The following is a 17,747-nucleotide window of genomic DNA, read 5'->3' on the forward strand; positions in this document are numbered from 1 at the left end:
GTGACCGCCAGGTGGAGCTATACAGCGGTGCAGGGTGGAGAACCAGGAAGCCAGCTCTGGGACATCATCCTTAGAAAGTCCAGTTTGATACTAGGAACTACTGACGACAATCTCTTCAGGACCTGGGCCCAGGTACGCACACAACTCACTTTTCTTGGCCCGTCTTCTCACTCATCATGGGTTGCTTTGTGTTGAATGAAATCAAACTAAGCCATGTGTGGGGGCGAATTTCTGTAACTTCAGTACTAGGGAAGCAGATGCAGAACGGTCAGATCATCCTCCGAGAAATAGATAGGTGAGTTCGGGGCTAGCCTGGGCTACATAAGACCCTACCCCATACACTAAAACAAACGAAGGCCAAAATACAGCAAATCAAACTGAGCCAGGAGTGGTGGTGCGCGCCTTTGATCGCGCCACTGGAGAGAGAGAGGCAGGAGGATCCTCAGTTCCTGGCTAGCCTAGTCTAAACAATCATTTCCAGACCAGCCAGGGTTACACAGCATGATTCTGTCACAGCAACAAAAGAACACATCAAAGCAAAGGCCAGGGAGCTCCGAACCCCACATTACGCAGAGCAGTGTCCCTGATAGAGAACAACAGAATTCTTTGGCCTCAAACGCCCACAGTGGGGAGGCTGAGAGAACCGAGGATGTCTCTTGCTGTGGTGAAACACCATGACCCAAAGCAATTTGGAGAGGAAAGGGTTTGTGTCATTTACAGCACTGTAGTCTGCCATCCACGAAAGCCAGGAGCATGGGGGCGGAGACTGATGCAGAGGCAATGGAGGAAATGCTGCCTCGTTGATTGCTCCCCATGACTCCCCGGCCTGTCTTTATTTAAACAGGACCATCAGCTAAGAGGTGGCACCACGCCCGGTGACATCAAGACACTACCCCACAGACTTGCCTACAGCGCGGCATTTCTCAGTTAAGATTCCCTCTTCCTAGACATGTCTAGGTTCGAGTCAAGCTGACAAAAACCAACCAGCATCCTGGCCTTGTCACTGCAACAGAAAACACACACTTAAACTGCCACAGAGAACTGCCCAGGGTGGCTCCCTGGGGAATGTGAATGTAGGCTTTTTCACAGGAGGTTATGGTGCTTGCTCATTTTCTGGCTAACAGGCTTGTTAGGAGGACACGGAAAAGGGAAGCGTGCCCACTAACCAGTGAGGCCTCCGTGAGAACAGTCCCTGCAGCAAGCAGCACTCTTGGAGGCAGAGCACTGAACTGAGTGTTTGTTGGGCTGAGGTTGTCGCCCAGTGGAAGCACCCACAGAGCATTCTAGCAGCTCTGGGTTTGATTGCCAGCTCCAAAATAAAAGAAAACCAAAGAACACATTTGACTTTGCCGTCAGCCCTGAGAGTTTCTAACTGCTATTAAGGCTCAGGGAGGTAAAGCATTTAGTACACTTCGGGAATGGTAGAACTGAGCCTTCTCCATTCCCTCTGCCCTGCTAAAAGCTGTTAGATTACATTCTTAAAGCTGACCACCAAAGTCTAGTCCTTTATTTGGTCTCTTCCTCCTCCTAAGGCTGACTACCAAGGTCCAGCAATCAAAAACCCATTTTGGGCCAGGTGTTGGTGGCGAACGCCTTTAATACCAGCACTTGGGAAGCAGAGGCAGGCGGATCTCTGTGAGTTCAAGGTCAGCCTGGTCTACAGAGAGAGTTCCAGGACAACCTCCAAAGCAATACAGAGAAACCCTGTCTCGGAAAAAAACAACAACAACAAAAAACAAAAAAAAAAATCCTTTTAGCTCACCTAATTAACATGCCCAATTAAAATTAAACACCTCATCCGAACATCGGATTTCCCCCTTTATCTTTGTAAACTGCCATTTGCCTATGGGCCACATCTGTCTCCTCTCTATCCAGAGGCGGTTCTTTGTCCCTCTGGGATAAATGCCCGTTCCTCTAGTCCCCTTCCCCTTCTCCCTCGTTCCCTATCGCCTTTATCACTGCATCCTTGTCAATTCTAACACAGGCCTTTCCCTCTTCTCTTTTTAAAAGTTGCACCTGCAAGGTCATTTGCTGCTGTTTTCTGTCTGAGTCAGAAAGTAGTCACTTTAACTTTTCTTCCCTGCTTAGTAAAGAATGTCTCTGTGGAAACAAGTTGGTTTTGGTCAGGTTTTATTGGCTCAATCTTCAGGGATTTGTCTAGATCCAATGTCATAGAACTTTACTGTTCTTAAAAATGACCACATAGCAAACCTAACAGACAGTCTTGTCTCTTGCCCTGTCCTTTGCCAGTCATAATCCTATGACCTTGGAATTGGACGTCAATCTTTATCTCTAACCTGCCCGTAGGTCAAGTGAACACATGACCATGAATTCCATGCAGTCAGCAGCAATGGGGATGTGACTAGAGACACAGCTTCATACCACTTCCTGCAGCAGGCTGAGGAATTCATTTCTGAAGCCTCCTCTCAGGTGAAGCCAGGATTTTTTTTTTTTTTTTTGCTGCAGATACTATAGCATGGGATAGAGCTGAGGAGATATTTAGCACAAGGTTAAGCGTGTCGGTTAAGAGAAAGAGGTGCATAGGAAAATTGTAAGGCGCATCTACACATGAGTGTGTAATAGGCTCCTAGACCTTAGCATGACTGGTGCCATGTTAGAGGCACCATTCTGACCTTACAACCCAGCACGTAGGCCCCAACATCTGCCAAAAGGGGTATGAAGACCTAATCCATCAAAGACCTAGTCCATAGTTCCAGGAAAGTCCCTAAATGTACTAACCTTGCTTTTTGGCTTCTGCAGTTTCTGATTCTGGCTAATTGAAGTGTGACAACCAGGATGTGATGTGGGCTTTGTGTATAAAAGGCAAAGGATGCAAGGCTCAGAGCTGCGTGACTTGAGCAAGTTTCCTGTGCAGCCACTGGCCTCAATAAAGACTTTCTATTCGGCTTTCAGAGTGTGATGGTCTCTGTTGGGTTTATCTTGAATCATCGTGTGGGTTTCTCAAAGGAAAGTTGAAGTTAGGTGTCGTGGCATGTGCCTGTAATCTCAGCATTTAAGTTATCCTTGACTACCTACAATTTGACAACATCCTGAGCTACATAAGACAGTGTCTCAAAACAAACTAAAACAAAATCCAAAAGTAATATGCTTGTCACTTCAGAAAAGCATTATTAAGATTGTTTAGATTGCCGGGCATTGGTGGTACATGCCTTTAATCTCAGTACTCTGGAGGCAGAGGCAAGCAGATCTCTGTGAGTTCGAGGCCAGCCTAGTCTACAGAGCGAGTTCCAGGACAGCCTCCAAAACAATACAGAGAAACCTTGTCTCGAAAAACAACAACAAAAAAAGTTGTTTATATTACTCATTCATTTATTTTTATGTAGCCCTGGCTGATTCCCGGAACTCATTATGTAGATGAGACAACTTTGAATTTGTTTTCATCCCTCTGTCTCTGCCTCCTGAGTGCTGAGAGAACAGCATAGTGGCCAATCACGTTTTTTTGTAGCCATCATTTTTATCATAAAGATAAAAAAGATTTTATGATTTTTTTCATGTAGCCTAGGCTCACTTCATAATTGGATGTGTAGCCAAGGATGGCCTTGCATTTCTGATCCTCCTGTCTCCACTTAGAAAGTGTTGACATCACAGGCACTTGCTGCCAGGCAGTGGTTGTGGTCAGACCAGAGCTTAGTGTATCCTGGTCAGATGTGTGTATGTATGTGTGATTACGTATTCGTGTGCATGTGTGTGCAGAGGCCAGAGGCTGATGGTGTTTTCCTCAGTCGCTCTCCACCTTTCTCTTAAGACAAGGCTGCCATTCAATCTGAAGCTTGCTTATGTGGATAGCCTAGATGCCCAGGGACCCCCTGTTCTCCACCTCCACAGTTCTGGGCTTACAGACATGTGCTGTGACACTCGGTTTTTATTTGGATGCTGGGATCTGAACTCAGATCCCCATGCTTATACAGCAAGTACTTTGTTGACAGCCATCTTTTTTTTTCATTTAATCTTTTTTTTAAAAAAATTTAAATTTAAATTAGAAACATGAATGCTTCACATGCCAATCCCAGCTCCCTCTCCCACCGCTCTTCCCTAGTCCTTCCACCAGCCCCCCAGCCCCTCACCCAATCCCCACATCATTCCCCAGGGAGGGTGAGGCCCTCCTTGGGGGAATGATAAACCATGATAAACACTGATCTACTACCCAAGGCCCCAGTGATTTCTGTGGCCTCCTCACTTACACTACATTCATGGAAACTGGATCAGTCCCCTGTTGAACAGCCATCTTTTATATGATGTTAGATTCTACAGTTGAGGAGCGTTTTTTACCACTGTCTAACAAATGGAAAGAATTACATTTAATGTAGCTGAAGGATGTTCCTCGTTCTAAAATTAGCCTGGAGCCCAATGTGACACATTATCTACAGGCCAAGATTCTGGGAATGAAGGCCAGAGGATTAGACGTTCAAGGCTGTCCTTGGCTACAGAGTAAGTTTTCAGGTAACTTGAGATAGATTAGGTCCTGTCTTAAGTAACAATAGCAACAACAACAGATTTTAGCTTGAGCTAGGGTTCTAGATACAAGCATGAGGCATTGAGTTTGATCTCTAGCACCTCAATATAGAGAAATAAGAGTAAGACTGGGTTAATTAGTCTATAGAGTTTCCTAGAATGGAGGCTCCATGAAAGCCAGCACACAGGCGCTTATAAAGTTAGAGACCAGGCTACCATTTCCAGCACTCCTTAAGCTAATGAAACAGGCTTCTGAACCAGTGTAGTGGTTTGAAAGAAAATGGCCTCCAAAGAGAGTGTCACTATTAGGAGTTGTGGCCTTGTTGGAGGAAGTGTGTCACTATGGGGCTTCTTTTGCTCAAGTTTCCCTCAGTGTGATTGTCAGTTGACTTCCTGTTGCCTGAATGATGTAGGATTCTTAGCTATTCCTCCTGCACCATGTCTTCCTGCATGCCGCCATGCTACCCACCATGCTCCTGGCCATGATGATAATAGACTGAACCTCTGAAACTAGAAGTGAACCCCCCAATTAAATGTTTTCCTTGTAAGAGTTGCTATGGTCATGGTGTCTCTTCACAGCAATAAAATCCTAACTAAGACAACCAGCTTCCAACACTGCTTCCATTCTCCCTTCTTGTATTAGATTTTTAGAGCTGAATTCCAAGTAGCTGGGTAGCTTAAAATCTCAGAAAGGTCTCCCCTAACAGTTCTGGAGCTGAGAAATCTCAACCCCAAATGTCCCATCTTTTAGGGGACAGAGGAAGGACATAATTCAACCTATGATGTCCTCTTACAGGCAGCTCTCTGTAGGTCTGCTCCAGTGAACTTTAAAAACAAACAGATTCTTTTAGTAGTTATTTATTGATGTATGCACAGGAGCCGTGGTGTGCATGTGGAGGTCAGAGAACAATGTCATTTCTTTCCTTCCACTCTGTGGGTCCTGGGGATGGAACTCAGATGGTCAGGTTTGACAGCAATATCCCTTATTACTACCAGTAAACTTTAAAAACTATGAAATGAGCCCTAGAAATATGGTTCAGCTTGTAATGAGCACTGTACAAGGCTTTTTTTCTTTGGGTTGCCAGCTCACAAAAGAACTGACATGGAGACTTATTATTAATTATGACAGCTCGGCCCATAGCTTAGGCTTGTCCCACTAGCTCTTACAACTTAAATTGACCCATATTTAAAAATCTACGTTCTCTTACACAGCTCAGTTACCTTTATTCTGTACTACCCATCCTGCTTTCTCCTTGTCTGGCTGGTGACTCCATCTTTCTTTTTACCAGAGCTGTTTCTGTCTGGAAGTCTCTGCTATACTTCCTGCATAGATATTGGCCATTTAGCTTTCTATTAAATCAATAGATTCGCACAGTGTAAAGTAATACTCTGCAACAGGCCACTTACTGCCAAGCCTGATGACCTGAGTTTAAACTCTGGAAGCAACACGGTGGAAGGAGAGAACCAACTCCTGCAAATTGTCCTCTGAAGTCTGCACGTGTGCTGTAGCATGCATATACTCCTCACCTACTAACCACACACACACACACACACACACACACACACACACACACACACACACACACACACACAGTCTCCCTCTCCCCTCTCTCTCTCATACTTTCTCTCTCTCCCTGTTCCCTCTCTCCCTACACAAACACACACACACACACACACACACACACAGTCTCCCTCTCCCCTCTCTCTCTCATACTCTCTCTCTCCCTGTTCCCTCTCTCCCTACACAAACACACACACACACACACACACACACACACACACACACAGTCTCCCTCTCCCCTCTCTCTCTCATACTCTCTCTCTCCCTGTTCCCTCTCTCCCTACACAAACACACACACACACACACACACACACACACACACACACACAGAGAGAGAGAGAGAGAGAGAGAGAGAGAGAGAGAGAGAGAGAGAGAGAGAGAGAGAGAGAGAGAGAGTCACTCCAGTCACTCCCTGGGCCTACAGAAGTGCTTCAGCAGTTAAAAGCACCTGAAGCTCTTGTAGAAGACCCACATGGAGGTCAACAACTGTCTGTAACTCCGGTTCCAGGGCATCCAGGGGTTCCAGGGCTTCTCTCAGGTACCGCACACATGTGGTACAAAGACACACATGCAGGAAAAACATATGTACACATAAAATAAATCACCAGTGACTTTCCAGGCTTCCCATCTTGTATAATAAAATGCAAAGCAAGGCCATCATGCCCCCCTCCCTCTGGTCCCTGAATTGTCTCTCCACCTCTCCCTACTCCAGGCTGTGTCAGCGTTCTGTACCATCCAGAGAATAACCTACAGTAACTACACTTTTGGTTTTAAGTGAATGAGTTTATTAAGTATATAGCAAGTAAAAGAACCAATAACAAGCAGCAGATAGGTAAGCAGACCCCATCAAATTTTCGAGCTCATGACATCCAGCAGAGATGACTAGTAGCTGATTGAGAGAGCTAACAAAGGAAATTATCACCAAGTCAGAGGCTTGCAAACACGAAGCAGAAGTCAATTGGGGAAGTTGAGGCAGTTATCTGGAGTTTCTTTTTTTTACAATATATTTAAAATTAAAATATAATCACACCATTTCCTCTTCCTCCCCCCCCATCTTTCCCATATCCCCTGTTTAAAAACTGAAAACAGACTCTTTTTTCATACAAAACAGCCAACCACAGTTTCCCTCCCTTCACTCCACACCTCAGCTGGAGTTTCTAATTGAGCTTTCCTGTTCCCACTGCAGGCTTCTTTGTGTCACGGACTAAGCACTGTTGGGAACGGTTTGCCTCCCGACTGTTCCCGGGGAACACTGTTTTTATTCTTGGGCTGTCTCGCTGTTCTCTTCTTGCCATCCCACCCCAGACAAGGGTCTTAGAGGACACCATGAGACACTCGTCCTTGAGTCTGGAAATGGAGTTGGAGGACAAAGCTTCCAGAGCCGGGTTCCCAGTGAGTTTAGGCAGCACAAGATACTTTACCAATATAGTGTGGATTGCAGCCAGCCATACTGTCTTTCAATGTCCAAACCACTTCACTATCCTTCCCCATTCAGAGTCTTTGCTCTTTTTCTTTTCCTGGAATGTGCTTCCACCAAAGGTCAGCCTGGTTCTCTTTCTCACTTCCCTCAAGCCTTTCCACTCAGCATCACCTGACCGTAAAGACAAGTGAGTTGGCTCCGGGTTCTTCTCTGTTCCTCATCGGTTTTCTTTACAATTTTCTGTGCATTGGTGTTTTGCCTGCATGGATGTCTGTGTGAGGGTGTCCGGTCCCCTAAACTGGAATTACAGACAGCTGTGAGCCGACATCTGGGTGCTGGGAATTGAGCCCAGTCCTTTGGAAGAGGTGTCAGTGTTCTTAATGACTGAACAATCTCTCCAGCCTCATCAGTTCTCTTTACAGTGTGACGTATCACATGGTCTTTTCTCATTTGTTAGTTATGCATTATGTTCTCCCCACTGTGCTGTAAGCCCGGGAAGGGCAGTGATTTTGCTGTTACTATTGTTCTGTCTTGCTAGAAATGAGCCATATGTCTTGCACATGCTGGAAAAGAATTTTATCATTGATCTATACTCACAGCTCATATTATACATGGATATATGTAAACACACATATACATACTTACATACATACATACATACCTACATGGCAAGGTCTCACGCATCCTAGGCTGACCTCAAACTCAGTATGCAATCTAGGATGACCCTGTACTTCTGATCCGTTTGTCTTCACCTCTCAAGTGCGGGGAAGACAGATGTATGCCATGCCACGCGCTTTATTCAGTCCTGGGATGGAACCCAGGGCTTTGTGCATACAAGGCAACTACTCCACCAGCTGAGCTACAGCCCAGCCTTCACGCACATATTTTAAAATGTACATTGTAGTTAAATGAGCACTCACTTTTCAAGAGTTATACACTAGCTCTTCTTGTATCCCACCACAGTTTAATCAACCAATTCTCTATCGGAAAAAAACCCCACATTCCTTTTCATCCCTTGCTTTTACCAACCCGAGACACGAGGCAGAAATTTTGTTTCTTTAGCAGAGCTGGGGGTGGATCCCAGGGCTTTGGACAACTGTGGCGAACACTTAGTTCCTATACTACATGCACTTCTGTCCCTGTTTTCTTGTCACGGTGTTTTTCTAGGTTCTCTATGTAGTTCAGGTTGGTGTTGAATTCACCAAGCAAAACTTGACCTACGATCCGCCTGCCTCACACTCCAGAGTGCCCGGTTTCCAAGTGGGCACCCCACACCTAATTCAGAGCGTCATCGTCATCGTCTTCATCGTCATCCTCATCACCATCATCATCATGCAGGGTATCATGAAGCTCAGACTGGCCTTGAACTTCTGAACCGGCTCCCTTTGTCTCCCAAATGCCGGGGTTACTGGCATGCATCACCACGCCCAGTTCTGTGGAGTACTGGGCACTTTAATGTGCTCAGGGGTGGAGCCCAGTGCCAGGCAAGCACTCTACCAACTGGGCTGCATCACCAACCCAAATTCTGATTTTTAAAATTCTGTACTTAACGCCTTAGAGTATTAACATTTTCTTTCAGAGTGCATTGTCAATGAACAGTTACAGAAAAATCCAATTAACAACTGAACCAGGACCAACTCGTTTATTATTATTTTTAAGATCTATTATTATGTGTGTCTGTGTGGGGGTACATGCATACAGGTGCCCACGAGGACGAGGTCAGAAAGCCCTGGATCAGAATCCCCTAGAACTGAACTTACAGGCTGTTGAGGGTGCCAGATGTGGGTGCTGGATCCCGAACTCAGGTCCTCTGAAAGAGCAGCAAGCACTCTTACACTCTGTCTGAGTCATCCCTGTATCCCCTCATGTTTTGTTTGCTGGACTCCTGATCTTCCTGCCTTCACCTCCCAAATACTGAAATTGTTGGCATGCGTCTAGCTGAGGAGACTAATAGATAGGGGGGAAAAACGGCGAAGGAACCTACAATGAAAGAGAAAAGGCATACTAGAAAGCGAATCGACATCAGGGCGACTGACGGCTGTGCCCCACCTTACCACCAGGTGGCACTGTCGGCGGCGGGCGCTCGGATCCGCCGGGCCGCGCCGCTCTTGCCGTGCGCTTCCGAGGCTGCGCTGGGCCAGGCGTGGGGGGTGGGTAGGGCGAGTCATATGACCCGCTGGGTTTCCTGGCTCTGGCCGTCGCTGCCTTCCGCCTGTGTCCGCCCGAGTCGCGCCGGGGGGCCCGCCGAGGAGCCGTTAGTGGCTTCGGGGCCGATTGCCGCTCGTGGGAAGCAGTGACCGCCTTCGTCCGCACCCGTCCGCGCTCGCTCCCGGCCGCCGCCATGCTGGCGCTCATCTCCCGCCTGCTGGACTGGTTCCGCTCGCTCTTCTGGAAGGAGGAGATGGAACTGACCCTCGTGGGGCTGCAGTATTCGGGCAAGACCACTTTCGTCAATGTCATCGCGGTGAGCAGTCGTCTGCGGGCGACCCGGCCGCCGTCCCGGGCTTGTCACCTGCCCGAGGGCCGGGCCGGGCCGTGCGACCCTGCGCGTGTGGGCCTGGGAGATTGGAGCCGGCGGCTCAGCAGCCCGAGGGGCCATTCCACTCCGCGTCGTGGTGGGGGCTGTGCCTTTAAGGCGGCTCGGAAAAGGTTAATCCGAGCCTGTCCCAGTTGCGGCCTTGGGGCCGTGGAAGCTGAAGAGTTAACTCCAACCTGTCACTTGCTCACCCGGACGGGCTAGTCCGGCCTTCTCTAGAACGTCTGCGGGGGGGTGGGGTTGGGTGGGGTGGGGGGAGAGCCACTCTGAAATCTCCACTTGGGACGCAGGAGTCCCATTGTGAAAGCAGGCGACCCGTGTGGGCGCCTCCGTGGAATGCCAGGGGCAGCCTTGGCGCCTCCAGTCCGCTTGGTCTTTGTCGCTTGTCCATGGAGAGTCGAAGATGAAGGAAGCTGCTGGCCTCGCTCACTGGGGGACGCGGTTGGAGAGACCATTCAGTCCCCAGTATTTATTCAGGCAAGGAGTAAGGGCGAGGCGAGTTTCTGTTTTCCCAGAGTTGTGTTAAGCGAGTAGATAGAGGGAGCTGCGTTCAACATAAAGTTAAGTGTCCTGCACGATTTGGTCTTCAGATTTTTTTTTTTTCCCCTCTTGGAGAAGGAATTTGTTTGAATTGGGACGTAGCTTATGCACACTCGGGGAAATGGGCTTGAGAACTTAAATATAATGTGGTGGCTAATTCAGTGGGAGAGTGGTTGTTGAGATTTTGCTGTTCTGATTGGTTGGGAAAGGAATGGGAGGGGGTAATTTCTTGTCAGTGCATCGAGGCTAGTCTTAGGGCTGTACTTAGAGGGTTGAGCTGCACATTTGGAGAGAAGTGGTGGTGGCAGTTCTCATTCCTGGGAGAGGATTGTTGCAGTGTAGACAGCTGAGCTGTCTGACTGGTTTGGCCACAGGAATGATTCAGATACAGCGCCATGTGAGAAACTAGGCAATTTGTGACTCAGTTTGTGTAGTAATAGAGCAACAGGCGTGAACAGGACCTGTAGAAAGAGGAGCAGAAACCCCGAACTTCTTTTGGAAAAGGCTAAGTATAATTATAAAGAAAATTGTCTGCTTCATGTTTGGTGCCTTGTGTATTTGCACCCCCCCCATAGGTGTCCAATACCTAGAGAATAAGTAAAACAGACTTTTTTTTTTTGGTTTTTAGAGACAGGGTTTCTCTGTATTGCTTTGGAGCCTGCCCTGGCACTCACTCTGTAGACCAGGCTGGCCTCAGACGCGCAGTGATCCACCTACCTCTGCCTCCTGTGCCTCCCGAGTGCTGGGATTAAAGGCTTGAGCCACCAATGCCTGGCATGGCAGAGCAGACTTTATGCTCGCTTTCACATTAGAGCTTTTCTGTAGCCTTCAAGGTGTTTACTTTCTGTTATTTACCTGAGATAAGAATTGGAGTTCCCTTGGAGATCCCATCTCTTGGACACGATTGAATTGGGGACATGTGGGTGTGTCAGCATGGTCACTTGTATTTGCTATAGAGAAATGAATGTAGGAACCCGCACCACTGAATAGCATTACTGCGTACTCTCATGCTTCTGTCATCACTAGACAGTGTAGCTTAGTGTAGCAAGTTTGAACTGTATGCCACAAAGACCTGCGTTTAAAACCTGGATCTGCCTCTTAGCAGCTTTGGATCCTCTTTGAGTTGACTGTAGTTATCTTACCTATTAAATGCAGATAACAATATATTTCTTAACCGAATTGCTCTAAGGGCTAACTAGAAGTAGGGAAGTAATAGCTTGTTAATATTTGTGGTGGCTGTACTATTTAATGCAGACACAAGAAATATATTGAGAAAGGAATCAGCAGGGATCATCAGTCATAGATTTCTGGTTTGTGGGAATAAAGCACCCGATGCCTCCCTTTTGCATTGGATTTTTTAACAGTTGTCAAATGTCTGCTGTTGAGTTTAGTGACCTTCTGTTATCAATCAATGGTAAAGTATTATTTTTGAATTACGGTGTAGATAGCCTCCTAAAAAAGAAATTCCCACCAAAGAGGCTATGTTTAACTTACTTTAATCATTCCAAATTCTATATATAATAAAACATTATGTAATGTGAAACACACACACATATATAAATACACACAAATGTAATTATGATCTGTCAATTAAAATGCTAATGTTCTAGACGTGGTGATGCTTACTTGTAGTTCCAGCATTAACAGGCAGAGGCAGGATGATTGCTACAACTTTGAGGGTCAGCTTGATCTGTGTCTACTATAACAACCAGACCAACCATGGCTACACAGTAAGGACCCCCACACACACACAAAGAACAAAAATAATTTAAGAAACGAAGAAACAGTCTAGACTGTAAGTTTAAAATGCTGAGAAGGGGCTGGCTCCTTAGACACGAGCTTGTGTCTGTCTTTCACAAGTCTTTGTTCTTTTGAGGCAGGGTTGCACCTGGTGGTCCAGACAGTCCCTGACCTCACTAAGTAGTTCAAGCTGGCCTTGAACACGTGGTCATTCTCCTGTTCAACTCTCCCAGGTGCTGGGATTGTAAAATATAATTTAAATTGCAGTACATCTACCTAAGAATTTGAGGACAATTTAATTAATGTCACCCAGTTTCCAAAGTTTGTGAAGCTGAGTTTCTTTCAGTTCTTGGTCCAATCCCCAAAAGTTGGGCTGCTCAAGACTAGAGATACTCAGTTTTTCTCCTGCTTTTAAACTTTGGTTATTAAGAGACAGAGGTACTGGCTCTTCTCATTTGTTCTAGATTTTATTGAAGGAAACAGCCCTAGACTTTTCTAATGTTAGAAATGAAATACTGTCCAATTACTCTGTTAACGGTGGTGTAGTTATTGCATAATCAGTCATATGTCCTATATGTGTAATGTATTGTTGAGTAATCATTTACTGGGACACTTAGATGGGTCATAACATAATTAATAAGAAACATATAATTGAATTTGCCAAAATATTATAGGGTAAACTGTTGTAAGCATTATGTATTTTAAAAGTGGATAGTGCCATAAAAATTTGTGTATAGTTCTGCAAATTGTGATTAATTGAAAAGGTTAATCCATGGATAAATTTATTACTGCTGAGAATTAAGAAAAGAACGTAGTAAGACTGAGGAAGCCTAAATCTAGAGTGCTTTGTTTTGAGATGAGCCTTGGGTGAGTCTCAGACTGGCCTCCATTCTTCTCTCTCAGCTTCTGGTGTGGTAGCATCACAGGCCTGGAACACCACACCTTCCTTAGTTGACTGAGAGTTTGTAGAAACTTTTAAGTCATCTGTTTTACCTTTGTCCTCAAAGATGTGGCTAGGAAAGCCACATAGGCCAAGGGTTTCATTGAAAAAGCTGACAGTAACTGACAGTAGAATCAGGGCTTAAGCCAATGTAGTTTTTACTTTTCTCATCTCCTCTTTAGATCTGCCTTAGATTAGGACCATAGAATAGAGAACTGGGAGGAGATCTTGACCCTTTACAAATCTTTTTCTAAGCGTAGTGGTGGGGCACGCCTTTAGTCCCAGCACTCAGGAGGCTGAGGCAGGTGGATCTCTATGAGTTCAAGGCCAACCTGGTCTGCAAAGTGAATTCCAGGACAGCTGGGACTGTAACATAGAGAAGCCTTGTCTCAAAAAAATTTTTTTTCTGGGACTTGAAAGATGGCTAAGCCATTGCTGTTCTTCCAGAGGACTTGAATACAGCCCCAGTGCCCATGTCAGGAACCTCACAACTGCCTGTAAATCCAGCTCCATGGAGCCAAACTCCAGCTGCTGGCCTCTGAGAACACTGACTCACACAAACATATATTTTAAAAGTGGATAGTGTATCGTTCTGCAAATTGTGGTTGAGTTATGTGTGACTGTGTGGCATTGGCACATAGACACACACTTATACACATAATTAAAACAATCTTTCCCTATATAGAGAGTATAGGGATACTTTGATTTCCTGTGCTGATTTCCTTTATTATTTATGTGGTGGTACTAGGGATTGACCCCAGGGGTTTTGTACAGTGCTAGACGATACTCATCAATCTACTGCATCCCGAACCTCCAATCTAGTCATCAAATAGTGACATAAATTAGGAGAAAACATTTCTTTATGGAAGGTGTGGACAGTGGAAAGTTATGGATACTTACATAGCTAGCTGAGAGTACACATTGCTATTGAGCTACCTTTAACATTCAAGGCACAAATAATTTTGACTTCTTTTTATAGACAAGTTGACACTGTATCCATGCTGACCTCGACTCCCCTTATAGTCCAGGCTGGCCTCAAACTATTAAAAACCCTTCTGCTTTCTGAATCTTGGGGTACAGATGTGTACAATCATGCTTGGCTTTAATCTTGAGTTTTGTAACATGACTTATTTAATTAATTTGGGATAATAATGGTAAAACCAATTTAAAAAGTGTGCTGTGCCTTACGTTTGGATATTTAACAGATCTAAACTCCACTGGAGTGAGTGGGTGGCTAGTCTTCTGTGAGTGTGTCTTAGGTTCCTTCATAGTTACAGAGCCTGGGGCGTGCTGCCATGGAGCAGCTCTTCAGGGGTCTTTGCCTCCATCCATTCTCCTATCATTGTTCTGTGTTATCTAAGAGTCTTGAAAGCCTGATGTTCTCATTAAAAATCCATTGTAGATGACTGTGTTTAGAGCCTTTCACAACTTAATGAATTCCCCAAGTTTCTTACAGCTTGTCACTGAACATGGAGATAGAAGTAAACTGTGCCTATATAGTATATAAATTTCAGTTTTGGAAGCCCTAGAGAGCTTTGCTGATTACTTTTTAAGGAAAATTTATTTATGCATGTGTTTGTTTATATGCACATATGTGTTCGCCAGTGAGTTGGGCACAGGGTTGTTACCGGGGTGCTGGGATCTGAACTCTGGTCGTCTTGACTACATGCCATTGAGCCATCTCTGCAGCCCTGTTTCTTGAGGTTAATATAGGCCACTTGAAATTTGAAGGTCTGTGTAGAGGTGATACAAAAGAAACCATTTCCATTATCTGAGATGAACTCAAGCCAGTGTTTTGAAAGCATTTCTGTTTTATCTTTTCCAACTGTGTATCCAATACCTTTTAAGAAATTTTGTGCTAGGCAGGCAAGATTGCTCAGTCACCAAACATGAGTTCTGTCCCTGGGACCCACAGAGTGGAAGGAGAAACCCAGTCTTAAAAGTTGCCCTTTCATGCTTCCCCGTCTCTTAGCAAGCAAACAAAGTTATATTGTGATAACCTCTTTAAAAAGGTTACTTGGGAGGCAGAGGCAGGAGGATCTATTTGGGTTTCAGGCCAGCCTGGTCGCCTGGTCTACAGAGCAAGTGCCAGGACAGGCTCCAAAGATACACAGAGAAACTCTGTCTTGAAAAACCAAAACCAATAAACAAATAAATCTAGAAAAAAAGGTAAAAACTACTGTTATTTTAATAATGGTGCTATTTTTCTGTATCTAAGCCTCTTTTTTTTGAAAGCAAAGGTAAGTATGATATATGAAAATCAGGCTATAGGGAGTGGAGAGATGGCCCACAGGTTAAGAGAGTGCACTGCTCTAGCAGATGCCCTGAGTTCAATTATCAGCACACACATCAGGCAGTTCAGAACTGCCTATAACTGGTTTCAGGAATCTGATGGCTCTTGCCTCCTAGGGCACTTTTTCTCTCATGGGCACATCCCCACACATAGATGTACATACATGAACAGAATTATAATTTAAAGAATTTTTAAAGCAGGCTACAAGGCTTGAGATATAGTCCCGTCATTGACTGTTGCTGGAATGCTCCAAGGCCAGGGGCCATTGCCAGCATTCACTAGAACCAGACAAGAAAAGCCTAGTTTGTTACAGAACAATTTGACATTTTAGTATATAAAATCCTCTTTTGCATTTGCTGCAGGAAGAACAAGGAGCAGCATCCCTCATACCCTGGAAGCCACCACCCATCTCTCCACTTCCAGTGACTGTCCACAAGTACCACTCATGGTTCTTTGTACCTGTAGATGCTTTTACAAACACCTGCACTGTCTGTCGATAGGATTGTGGGGGCACACACTTCAGGGCTTGCAGGAGGCCCGCCATCAGGGAAAGCAAAGCAGAAGTGCTTACCTAGGACAGGAGGAATCTAGGACCAGAATGTGGCAGAGTGGTCCATTGTAGCTAAACTTTTTAGGACTTCACAGTTTCTATATTTGATCATCTCATCACTGGACATGAATGGTTCCCAGGGTTTCGCTATTTTACCTCAGTCTGACCTGCATTTCTTAAGGATGAGTTCCCCACTTGGCGTTGTATCAGAAGATTTGAACACATTTCCATCATGTGGCCAAATTACATTCTAGAAAGAGTGTGCTAATGCTGAGCTCTTCTGAATAGATATATCTCTATGTAAAGATGGACATCAGCAGAGTGCTGCTTCCTTTGCTGTGTGTAACTCTTCACTGGCAGCATTTAGAGATCGCTGTACCATTTATTGGTGCTCTGTGCCGAGTACATATGAAGCAGCAGTGGGACTCTAGGCAGCTTTCTTCTTCATCTTTCATTTGAATCTTGCAGGCGTCTTTCTAAGTGCAGCTCATCCTCTTAGCGTTCTTTCTGAGGGGTTGCTGTACAGTTCCTTATGGATTACATGTTCTAGATTCTGGTGTTCTCATGTGTCCTTAGTGAACTCTGATCCTGTTGTAGTAGTGGGGTGCTGCTTGCCTCTGTCCCCCTTCCTTACAATCATTTTTCCCCCTGAGTTAAAGTTCAAAGAAATTTTCTAGTTATATTGTCTTTTGAAGCTATAGCATAGGATTTTGTTTTGTTTTGTTTTAAGTTGTATAACTTGGGGCTGGAGAGATGGCTCAGCAAGTCAGGGTGCTTACTGCTAAGCCTGAACCTGCATTCAGTCCTCAGGATTCACATGGTGGAGGGAACAGACCTGTCCTGACCACATATGCTTTCAATGTAATTAAGAAATTACTTTCATGTCATTTGTAATTGAAAGTTAATTTGTATCCTTAAAGGTAATATTTAAGAAAAAACTGGGGGAAAATATTAACTCATTTGTCCACTTATCCAGATAAAAAAATTTTAGGCATTTAATTTTTCTAAGAGGTAACAGTTTTAATTAGTGGCTTCAGAGTCCAAACCTTATGTTCTGAGGTGATTTATTTGTGTGTGTGTGTGTGTGTGTGTGTGTGTGTGTGTGTGTGTGTGTGTGTGTGTATTAGATACTGGCTCTTGTAGTTGGATCCAGTTTCATAGTTTGTCTAGTTTAATAAAAATAAAATCGAGAATGATTGTATTTTTTGTCATTGTATTACTTCTTTTGTGTGTATATATTGCGTGCATGTGTGGAGGTCGAAAGGACAGCCTGTGGGAGCTAGTGGTCCCCTTTGACCTTGTGCACCCTGTGGGTTGGACTCAGGTCATCAGGCTTAATGGCAAATACCTTTACCCTACTAGAATGATATTCTTATATCTGGAAAAAACTTGAAGTCTTAAAAATTAATAGAGCTTTAGGGATTACTCAGCAGTCTCCTAGGGACTGGTGATGTAGCGCATCCATAGAACTTGACACGCTTGCTGTACAGACTGGTTCAGTCCCCAGTGCTGTAAAACACTGTGCCTATAAATACATCTTTAGAAATATACTGGCAAAATAATTGTAGGCTCCAGGTATTGAAGAAGTAACATTTTTACTTAGAAATTGACACTTCTCCTAAATGGGGTTAGAAAGGAAATTTTGTGTTTTCAGAATGATACTAAAAATATTTTTGTACTAGTTTACTTAGTAA

At 44.8% G+C, this 17,747-nt stretch overlaps 1 protein-coding gene across 1 annotated transcript in view; it reads left to right on the forward strand.

Annotated features, from left to right (window-relative positions):
- The first annotated feature begins 9,608 nt into the window (after positions 1-9,608).
- Positions 9,609-17,747, forward strand: part of Arl8b (ADP ribosylation factor like GTPase 8B) — a 31,171-nt gene continuing 23,032 nt past the window's right edge. Inside the window, exon 1 of the mRNA XM_005066172.4 lies at positions 9,609-9,918. Within this exon, the coding sequence (XP_005066229.1) occupies positions 9,796-9,918 (123 nt within the window). The 5' untranslated portion in view covers positions 9,609-9,795. The remainder of the gene's footprint in view (positions 9,919-17,747) is intronic.

The sequence above is a fragment of the Mesocricetus auratus genome, unplaced genomic scaffold (assembly GCF_017639785.1).
Source record: "Mesocricetus auratus isolate SY011 unplaced genomic scaffold, BCM_Maur_2.0 Super-Scaffold_100676, whole genome shotgun sequence".
Taxonomy (NCBI): Eukaryota; Metazoa; Chordata; class Mammalia; order Rodentia; family Cricetidae; genus Mesocricetus; species Mesocricetus auratus.